The 11,694-nt window shown below is 42.3% G+C and overlaps 1 protein-coding gene across 1 annotated transcript; it reads right to left on the bottom strand.

Annotated features, from left to right (window-relative positions):
• Positions 1-204: 204 nt before the first annotated feature.
• Positions 205-3,415, bottom strand: LOC114252843 (uncharacterized protein F58A4.6). Its single transcript, XM_028187510.2, has 3 exons — positions 2,879-3,415; positions 1,618-1,732; positions 205-879 (listed from the first exon to the last, which is right to left on the bottom strand). The coding sequence occupies exons 1-3, from the start codon at positions 3,226-3,228 to the stop codon at positions 595-597; spliced, it is 750 nt and encodes a 249-aa protein (XP_028043311.2). The 5' UTR covers positions 3,229-3,415; the 3' UTR covers positions 205-594.
• Positions 3,416-11,694: the final 8,279 nt, after the last annotated feature.

Below are 11,694 nucleotides of genomic sequence, written 5' to 3'. Positions count from 1 at the left end.
AGTTTTAGCGAGACTAGCGAACAGCAATTCATTTATATATATATATATATATAGATATATAGAAGAAGGAGATAGAAGATATTTAGTTTCATAATAAATTACATAAAGGAATACGGGAAATATACAATATATATTTGTTGAGAGTTATAAATAAGGTACACTTTTGCTGAAAGTATACAACATTAAATTTACAACCTCTCAGAATAGTTTTTAAATTTCTATATATTTTTAATTCAATCAAATACCCTATTATTCCTACATATTGTATTATTTATTTAAAAAATCAAATTGTTTATTGAATTGTAATAGACACTGGTTCCTCTGATTGTATTTTAAAATAATCTTAAAATATTTACCCAATAATTGTTAAAAATAAAATGCAGACATTTTTTCTAAAATTTGATCATCTTTCAAATCCATATAAGTATATGGTAAAAATTGTGAATGACGTAATTGCTGCATTAAAACGTAAGTAATAATAGAATTTCTAAAATTATCCATGGACTACAAAGAAACGAGATACAGAAAAAAAAGAAAACAAAGAATTTTGTACAACTTCATCAGAGGCAAACTAGAAAATTAAAAAAATTCATGTTACGCACTAATCTTACCATTCACATGGTGTTTACCCTGTTTCTTTAGTGACTTTAAATATTTTAATTTCGCCCAAACTCCCTGGCACATTCTGAACAAACGTTTATCATTCGTTATTCTAGCGAACTCGGCTACATTGCGTACTATATGCCTTGATAAATGTAGGTGTCCTTTCTGTGAGTATGACAGTGCTGAATATAGTCTACTCCGGGCCGCTAAGCTTTCGTCTCCTAACATTTTCGATAGTTTGTATTGTCTTATAGATATTCTGCCCGCTTCTTCTGCCTGTTGGATTAGAAACCTTAATTAGTTATTTTTATTGCTTTGATGTGTGGACGAGCTCACAGCCCACCAGGTGTTAAGTGGTTACTGGAGCCCATAGATATCTACAACGTAAATGCGCCACGCATCTAGAGATATAAGTTCTAAGGTATCAAGTATAGTTACGGCTGCCCTACCCTTCAAACCGAAACACATTACTGCTTGGAAATAGGCGGGGCGGTGGTACCCACCTGTGCGGACTCACAAGAGGTCCTACCACCAGTAATTACGCAAATTATAATTTTGCGGGTTTGATTTTTATTACACGATGTTATTCCTTCACCGTGGAAGTCAATCGTGAACATTTGTTGAGTACATATTTCATTAGAAAAATTGGTACCCGCCTCGGCTTCGAACACCGGTGCATCGCTTCAACACGAATGCACCAGACGTCTTATCCTTTAGGCCACGACGACTTCAATATATATCTAACTTCTGCCATATTTGTACTAATCTAAGGGACTTGTAAGTCTCTAAATGTATGTATCGTTACTCCCAGCAAAAATCATATATATAAATAAGGAATAATTTGATAAGTGGCAAATCTGTTTCAAAAACAATCGAAATTTCGATTTCACCTCTCATCTCGGGGTTAATTGATACTGTGTTAAATCAACAGCTAACGCTGCTGAAATATTGTTTCATATGCACTAAAATAATTGCAATGGAGTTGAGTAATTGAAGAAAATTTAAACTACTTACACAGTCTTCAAAATAGTCTCCTAAGGCAGAGTAAGCACCACCTAAAGTAGATAACCAAGAAAAGGCATTTTCTATTTCTAGTCTCATCCAAACTAATCTAACGATCCTTTCATTCCTGTAATTAGATAACACGATAATCGCTCACATTTTTATCATCAAATTCAAATACCTTCTTTTTGACATGGTTAAAGTTCAAATATTGTAAACAGTAAAAAGTGTAAATACCAATTCTTATTAGAGAAAGGAGCTGTATCATCATTCAAACTACACATACAGTTCCCATCTTGCATTAATGTTGTAACAGTAATTAAAAAATTGTCTTTTTAGTCCACAAAAAACAAAAGATATATATCTTAAGATATTATCTTTATCCTAAGAAATAATAGAAATTTATTAAGGAAGTATTAAAATAATCATATACTATGTACATATAAATAGGGAAACACAAAACAGCTAGCACCATTTTCTCATTTTTCAACAGATCTTCTTTGTCTTTGAACAAAATAGTTTTAGCGTTAGTGTTATTGTGTTATTTGTTATTAAAAAATATAATTTTCTTTTTGTACACAACCAACAAAAGAACTTATCTAATAAATAAATTAAATGAAAACAAATTGAATGGATGAAACGGACTCTAAACTTTGCAAATGAAAATGAGAATGCTTAATTACGGTTCAATTGCATTCATTGGATATGCACTAGAAGTAATAAATAAATAAATACTAATGTGATAACTATTATTGATCATATTCCCTTGTTGACCACATCAGCTTATGTGTTAAAGAGAGTATCAAGGCTTTATCCTTATGAAAAGTTACGTAAACTAATTATTGAAATGTTGTTGAGTATCTCCAAATGTTATTTAGCAATAAACACAATGATAATGCAAACTAAATATTTCAACTGTAAATTTAAAAATTATTGCATAAATTTGGAATAGTTTAACTGATGTGGTCCTGAATTCGCAAGAGAAGCTTATAAGTATAGCAGTAATAATGCAAATTTAACAATATTTAATGCAATAACACAATTCAAATTCCATTTATGGCTATTTTTGCTACAAATATTATCAATGTAATTAGTTAATGTAGTCAATAAAAATCTTCATAATCTATCACAGATTGTATATTGTTTATTGAATTAGAATTCTAACTGCATATATAAGAAAATTCACATTTGTTAGCTGTAAATTGAATAAAATAAAATGTACTTTCTATTAATATGTAATTTTTGATAAAAATATCAAAATTTATTAACTCACCAAGCGTAATCAATTATTTCTTTATCTGGTGGTTCAAGTATTAACTTGAGGACTACGGTCCCGTGCCTTGGGAACTCGCAGATGCTGTTTAAGTTGTATGATAATTTTTTTCGGAAGACATCTGAGCCCATGCAGGCTTTTACGAATGGCAGTAAAAAAGTTGCATCTATTTTCAATTTTAATACATTTTTCTTGACATTATCAGCATCCATTCCTATTTCACAACAGTCTCCAGTCTTTAAACCTAAAGATTTGTATATTCTCTCCTCTGGTAGAACGAAGAGATCCTCGCTAACATAGCAAATCGTAAAAGGACATTGGTACAACCAAACATTTACGATTACTCGCATCGTAAGATACAATTGTTACAAAATAATTTTATTTGCTACTATTCACAACATTCATTTCAGTGGAAAGTTACTGACATCAAATAATTATCTTAGTACGTTTAAGTACTGTAATGAAAATGTTTTTCAGTTACTTTAGGTTACTTAGTTTGTGGAAATTGGTCGGCAAACCTCAAAATATCTCGAAATAGAAATTTCATTTTTTTGATAAATTGGAAATGTCATTATTTTGTTGTATATGTCATATGTCATTTGGCGAAATACTTCATAACGTCAACTGTCAAAGCCATTTGATAAACGATTCATCATAGGTCCAAAGCTATGGATATTAAATTATTTTAATAACCAGTGCTATGGATCAAAGTTAAAACTTAACACGTTAAATCAAATCAAATCAAATTAAAAAAGTTTTATTCAACATAAATGAAAGTACATACTTGTTGAACGTCAAAAGAACTACCGCCAATTCACAAGAATTAGCCTCCGTCCTGAGAAGAATTGGCAAGAAACTCAGCGGGCATGTATTTTTTTTTAAATATTAACTTTTTTTTTAATATTAGATTTTTTTAAATATTCATTTTTACAATAAGTAATTATAACATAGCAATTATTACAATATTGAAATGCCCGGAGCGAGCAACTCATTCCCACTTTGTGCAATCTTCTAGATAATCATTGACTTTATAGTAAGCTTTATTGCACAGATGTTCTTTAATAGTTTTCTTAAACCTATGTATATTTAGGTTCTGAACATCTTGTGGGATTTTGTTGTACGGGCGCACAGTTGTCACCGTCAATGATAATTTTAAAAAATCTAACATTAAAAAAAAAACTAATATTTAAAAAAAAAATACATGCCCGCTGAGTTTCTTGCCAATTCTTCTCAGGACGGAGGTTAAGTCTTGTGAATTGGCGGTAGTTCTTTTGACGTTCAACAAGTATGTACTTTCATTTATGTTAGACCCGAATGAATTTCGTATCTTATGTAACCTACTCATCGGCACATCAAGCTTGTGTTTGTTCCTAGTATTTCTATAATGTATGTCCGACATTTTAGGAAACTCCTCAATATGTTTACGAACATACATCAAATTTTCAAAGATATACTGGGATGGCATAGTGAGAACTTTAATTTCTTTAAATTTTTCCCTCAGGGATTCCCTTGAGTGCATGTTATAAATAGCACGTATAGCTCTTTTCTGCAGAATAAATATCATTTCTACATCGGCCGCATTGCCCCATAGCAAAATGCCATAGGACATGACACTGTGGAAGTAACTAAAGTAAACTAAACGAGCCGTGTCCGCATTTGTTAACATTCTATTTTTTTTACTGCGTATGCTGCAGAGCTGAGCTTACTCGCCAATTTATGAATATGAGGTCCCCACTGCAGTTTGGAGTCCACTGTTATACCAAGAAATACGGTTGACTCAACAAGCTCCAATGATTCCTCAGAAACAATTACATTACTATCTACTTGTCTCACATTTAAAGATGATTTAATACAATTTAAAGTAAATTTAATACATTTAGTTTTCTTACTATTAACAGTCCGGTGTTACATATATGGTACACGGTGAGCGGTTCCGCCGAGTTCGTGTACCCTATGAGGTAAAGGAGCCGATGTGTTTCTCTACGGACCCTAGAACCACGGACTTGTCAAATTAGTTAGTATTTTCTTTGTGGACTTGTGGCCAAGGATCTAATAAATGGAAAAAGTCGAAAACATGTCATATTTTTTTTTAAATTCTTGGTATAGCAACACGACATAAAAAAACTTAGAAAAAAGATACAAACTTTAATTGATGAACTAAAAGTTTAGAAAAACAAACAACGCAATATGGTTTTTTGCAAATTTTACATTACCTTTTTGACTTTAGATCGTGCATATGGAGCAAGTCGACCTTCATCAAGGAGGTTTTGGCAGCATCCTACGCATCGTCTTCGGATGAATCGAGAATCTTTCTTGCCCAAAAACTCCTAAAAATATGTGTTTCTCAGCGGCGTACTTGAACTAGAAAAAAGCGGTCTTTCTGATGATGGCCCGGGTAATCCTGATGGTCCTAATAATTCTAATGGTCTTGATGACCTTGCATGTGATTGCGGTGTTCTTCCCGTGCTGAAAAAGCGTATTTCCCTGGGTTGGTGTGCAAATTCGTGCCGTAAGAGTTTTTTTGCAATGGTTTAATGTGCTGCTAGAATCCCCAGCTTTTCTCTCCTTCTCTCTTTCGGTAAACCTCTTCTCTTTTTATTGACTGTGCCACAGAAGTCTGTATTGCGAGAAAGCATAAATTCTGTCAAAGAGACGCTCGTGTAGTAGTTGTCAGTTATCATGCAGCGACCTTCATCAAGTAGACCTTCTTTCAGGGGACGGCGGGATGGATGTAATGTGCACTGCGTAAACCCTGTCCCGCCGTCTCAATAGCTCCGACTGGGTTCCCACCCGGTCCGGGGTAGGGCGCCGGCTGTGAGCGGCAGGAGTTTTTAGTGAGGTTCGACTCCCACATACCCCACCTGCCGTGCGGGTGGGGATCCGGCGATTTTCTCACGTGGAAAAAAAAAAGAAGACCTTCTTTCAATGTTACTAGTGTACTTTCGGAGGAATCCAAACCAAAAACTTGCACACTTTGACCACTGTAAATTTGGTATCCCCAAGTGTAACCTTATGCAGACCATAGTTTATAGATCTTCATGTTATGTTTATGTGTTCGAGGGTATGTATTGGCGGACAAGTAGTCTGCCGCAGAAGCGAACCATCAATATGGTAATAAATTAACTATGCATACGTCTATTGGAACACTCATTGTAGGTATACGACAAAGGGAAGATCTTCACCGAGCGGGTGGATTTGCTCGGTAGACCGACGGTCCGAGTGTTGTTGGGAACTTGTATATATGCAAGCTTATCTTGAAAATGTTGTAAGCGAGATTCAGGCATCTGTCAAATATCTTGAGTTGTATCATGGCTACCCGGCACATCACTCCCCTCCGAGACCGGATGTCGTGTCATTTAATGATTGTTGTCCGTGCTGAGATTAGCTTGCAAGTGCCAGTGCTGCTCGAAGTTTGCGGTGAGTCGAAACTGAGCTAGAATGCTGCGTAAGTGTCGTGAGTAGTCCATGTGATGCAGAGCTGCCACGCCGGAAATGTGTGGCCCTGACATCGTCAGCGTTGATCGTGGAACGGATGGAGGGCCTCCTGGACAGGTCCTGGGTGGCAGGAGTGTCTCCTGGAGAGACCCTATCCTATCTTGCGTTGTATGATGGCTACCCGCCACACTCATTAGTCTGTGGTACACGTTAAGTGTACACGGTAATGTAATTCATAAGTCCGTGTACCGCCCGGTGTGCACGGGTATATCCGGGATCAACGACTATATTTTGTTACTTTTAATGCATCAGTCGATAAGTGGACATCGAATAATGACCAAAAAATATATAATCACACTTGGACATAGGGCGTGTTTCGGAACGCTTTTATAGGGACTGTTAACGTGTTAAGGTAGGAAGCGCAAAGGATAAGTGGAATTTTTTTACAGTCAATACAACAAAAAATTTGATGAACATATGTAATATTTATTGTGATTTCGAAATTGTCGATTTCGAACAATTTCCTGTCATATGTTGCAATTGTGCAAAAATTAACTAAAGCTAAATATTTTCGAGCTGTATTCGTTATCATGATTTTCCTGCGAATCTATTGTTCGAATTTTTTATTCGATCGCTAAGAAAACTTCTAACCTAGCTCTCATTGGGTAGCTTTGAGCTTTCTGTTAGCGTGACCACAAAAAATTACTTCAATTGAATTAGGAGACTTACGACTTCAAAGTAGGAGTAGGCTAAATTTATGTATATTTCTCGTGTCTTAATAATATGAACGCAAGGGGTCAATCACGGGCGTGCTTGAGGCGTGGACTTGTCGTTAGGTGATCCTATCGATCATTTTTCGGGCAAAGAGTCTCACCTTACGGCTGACGCAGAAGCTGCAGCGATTTGTCGATGAAGCATACTGACACTGTCTTCACTTATTGATTTTAATTCATTGCGAAGATCTATCTACATTGCTCTTGCTAACATACCACGGTGCTCCGACTGCTATCCTGCAAAAACGGTACTGTTTCGTTTGGAGAGAGGATTCGGGTCATTCCGATAGAGGCACCCGTCACGTGCGGACGTGCTCATCGACCACTCGATTGCCCGGTCTTTGTTCGCCCGGCTTTTGTTAGCCCGGCCATTGTTCGCGCGGCCTGTGTTCGTGGTACATCTGCCGACCAAGTGTTTTTCCTGGAAGTTTTTATTTGTTTTGTTTCCTTTTGTTATTTCTGTGTTCGTGGTACATCTGCCGATAAACTGTCTTCCTGGAAGTGTTTAATTGTTTTGTTTCTTTTTGTTATTTCCGTTTTGTTGTGTTTTTTCTTTGTCCTGTAGTAATCGTGCCGCATCGCCACCTGTGTTCAATAGAACCGCGCAGGTCCGAGAAGTTGGGGCCTCGCCGCAAGGCGAGTGTTTTCTAAGACCCAGGGTAGCCCCACCTGGGCACGTAGCCATCATGGACGCTGTATTTGCGGAATTTCTCCGGCTTCGCTACCCAAAGCTCACTTCCGAGTTTCAGGCCTTCAAGGCCGATCACACCGCGAGCCCTCTCGTGGACTCCGCCGAGCTCGCTGCCCCTGCGTCGCCTGTACCTGCGTGCAAAGGTTCTGCATCGAGCACGGCAGCCTCCGTCGTGCCTGCCGTTCCCGCGTCGCCTATACTGGCGAGTAAAACTGCTGCGTCGTCCGCCGTGGTCACCGTTCCAGCAGCGCGATCATCCGCGGCCTCCGTCGCGCCCTCCAAAACACCTACTCGTAGGTCACCTGCGCCCGCCTCCTCGTCCTCCGACTCTGACTCGGAGATGGAGGTCGACCTCGCCCCCGCCTCATCGACGGATGGATTCACCCTGGTGCAAAAGGGTAAGAAGCGTGCCGCAGAGTCTCGAGCTCCCGCGGCCGCTAAAATTAGCAAAGCTGCGAACGCGTCGCGCCCCCGCCCTCAGACTCCCGTTGCGCCTCCAGCCCGTGCCACTCCATCGTCGCGTCCGGTGGCACAAAATAAAACCCAGATCCCTCCCCCGGTAATCCTTCAAGAGAAGGCAGCTTGGGAACGAGTTTCCCTGGCCCTTAAGGCCAAAAATATAAATTTTACGAATGCCCGTAACCTCGCGAACGGCATTCAAATTAAGGTTCGAACACCCGACGACCATAGGACCCTCTCTTCTTACCTCCGTAAGGAGCGTATAAGTTTCCACACGTATACGCTCCAGGAGGAGCGCGAACTCCGTGCCGTTATACGTGGCATCCCTAAAGAGTTGGATGCCGAGCTCGTCAAGGCCGACCTTCTCGAACAAGGCCTACCGGTTAACTCCATACACCGCATGCACACAGGCCGCGGAAGGGAGCCATATAATATGGTTCTCGTCGCCCTCCAGCCTACACCCGAGGGTAAGCAAATATTTAACATCCGAACGGTCTGTAGCCTTTCCGGAATCGCAGTCGAAACCCCACACAAGAAAGGCACACCTAGCCAGTGCCATAACTGCCAATTATACGGGCATTCTTCCCGTAACTGTCACGCGCGCCCCCGATGCGTCAAATGTTTAGGCGATCACGCCACGGCCCTATGCACTCGCGATCAAAAAACCGCGACGGAACCGCCTAGCTGCGTCCTGTGTCGAACACAGGGTCACCCCGCAAATTACCGCGGATGCCCCCGAGCCCCTAAAATAAATCGACGCGTCGCCCGCCAAAACCGCCTCCGAGCTTCCGGCCCAGACATCAAAGCCTCGGCACCCTCTGTGTCGCAGGCTAAGCCAGCGTTCGTTCCGGCGCCGGTGCCCAGTGTCTCGGCCTGGGCGAAACCGCTGCCGTACACGAACATAGCTACAACTCCCTCCTCCGCGATTCGTCCCGCCCCCGCGACTCGTCCCTCTCCCGCGACTTGCCCTCCGACCGCGTCCGACAATCTCGCTTTAGCGATCGACTTCTTTCAGTCGATCAACTTTGAGCGCGTTAACGCTTTGGGCGACGCCATTCGCGCTGCCTCCACTGCACAACACTTTATCGCCGTTGTGCAAGAATACGCCGACGTATACGCGTCATTAAATACGTACATCCTCCCCTCACTCCGCCGGTAATCAATGGCGTATATAAGTAGAATAAAGCCCCTATCCGTAACGATAGGATTTTTTAACGCTTACGGTCTCGCAAATCAAGGTGATCAGGTTTCTGACTTTTTGCGTGACCATCAAATTGATATATTTTTAGTGCAGGAGACCCTACTTAAGCCCGCGCGCCGTGACCCTAAAATCGCGAACTATAACATGGTCAGGAACGACAGGCTCTCTGCTCGTGGTGGTGGCACCGTCATTTACTATAGAAGAGCCCTGCATTGCGTCCCGCTCGATCCTCCCGCGCTCGCTAATATCGAAGCATCAGTGTGCCGAATCTCACTGACGGGACATGCGCCGATCGTTATCGCGTCCGTTTATCTTCCACCGGATAAGATCGTTCTAAGCAGTGATATCGAGGTGCTGCTCGGCATGGGAAGCTCTGTCATTCTGGCGGGCGACCTAAATTGTAAACACATCAGGTGGAACTCACACACCACAACCCCGAATGGCAGGCGGCTTGACGCGTTAGTTGATGATCTCGCCTTCGATATCATCGCTCCGCTAACCCCGACTCACTACCCGCTAAATATCGCGCATCGCCCGGATATACTCGACATAGCGTTATTAAAAAACGTAACTCTGCGCTTACACTCGATCGAAGTAGTTTCAGAGTTAGATTCAGACCACCGTCCCGTCGTTATGAAGCTCGGTCGCGCTCCCGATTCCGTTCCCGTCACGAGGACTGTGGTGGATTGGCACACGCTGGGCGTCAGCCTGGCTGAATCTGATCCACCATCGCTCCCGTTTAGCCCGGACTCTACCCCGTCTCCTCAGGATACCGCTGAAGCCATAGACATCTTAACGTCACACATCACCTCGACATTAGATAGGTCATCGAAACAAGTTGTAGCGGAGGACTTCCTTCACCGCTTCAAATTGTCCTACGATATTAGGGAGCTCCTAAGAGCTAAGAACGCCTCAATACGCGCCTACGACAGGTATCCTACCGCAGAAAATCGTATTCGAATGCGTGCCCTACAACGCGACGTAAAGTCTCGCATCGCCGAAGTCCGAGATGCCAGATGGTCTGATTTCTTAGAAGGACTCGCGCCCTCCCAAAGGTCTTACTACCGCTTAGCTCTTACTCTCAAATCGGATACGGTAGTAACTATGCCCCCCCTCGTAGGCCCCTCAGGCCGACTCGCGGCGTTCGATGATGACAAAAAAGCAGAGCTGCTGGCCGATACATTGCAAACCCAGTGTACGCCCAGCACTCAATCCGTGGACCCTGTTCATGTAGAATTAGTAGACAGTGAGGTAGAACGCAGAGCCTCCTTGCCACCCTCGGATGCGTTACCACCCGTCACCCCGATGGAAGTTAAAGACTTGATCAAAGACCTACGTCCTCGCAAGGCTCCCGGTTCCGACGGTATATCCAACCGCGTTATTAAACTTCTACCCGTCCAACTCATCGTGATGTTGGCATCTATTTTCAATGCCGCTATGGCGAACTGTATCTTTCCCGCGCTGTGGAAAGAAGCGGACGTTATCGGCATACATAAACCCGGTAAACCAAAAAATCATCCGACGAGCTACCGCCCGATCAGCCTCCTCATGTCTCTAGGCAAACTGTATGAGCGTCTGCTCTACAAACGCCTCAGAGACTTCGTCTCATCCAAGGGCATTCTCATCGATGAACAATTCGGATTCCGTACAAATCACTCATGCGTTCAACAGGTGCACCGCCTCACGGAGCACATTCTTGTGGGGCTTAATCGACCAAAACCGTTATACACGGGAGCTCTCTTCTTCGACGTCGCAAAAGCGTTCGACAAAGTCTGGCACAACGGTTCGATTTTCAAACTATTCAACATGGGTGTGCCGGATAGTCTCGTGCTCATCATACGGGACTTCTTGTCGAACCGCTCTTTTCGATATCGAGTCGAGGGAACCCGCTCCTCCCCACGACCTCTCACAGCTGGAGTCCCGCAAGGCTCTGTCCTCTCACCCCTCCTATTTAGCTTATTCGTCAACGATATTCCCCGGTCGCCGCCGACCCATTTAGCTTTATTCGCCGACGACACGACTGTTTACTATTCCAGTAGAAACAAGTCCCTAATCGCGAAGAAGCTTCAGAGCGCAGCCCTAGCCCTAGGACAGTGGTTCCGAAAATGGCGCATAGACATCAACCCAGCGAAAAGTACTGCGGTGCTATTTCAGAGGGGAAGCTCCACACGGAGTTCCTCCCGTATTAGGAGGAGGAATCTCACACCCCCGATAACTCTCTTTAGTCAATCCATACCCTGGGCCAGGAAGGTCAAGT

This window comes from Bombyx mandarina, chromosome 16 (genome assembly GCF_030267445.1).
Source record: "Bombyx mandarina strain Sakado chromosome 16, ASM3026744v2".
NCBI classification, from domain to species: domain Eukaryota; kingdom Metazoa; phylum Arthropoda; class Insecta; order Lepidoptera; family Bombycidae; genus Bombyx; species Bombyx mandarina.
Note: the sequence above shows the minus strand (reverse complement) of the source record. Positions and strands in the feature narration are given on the sequence as shown.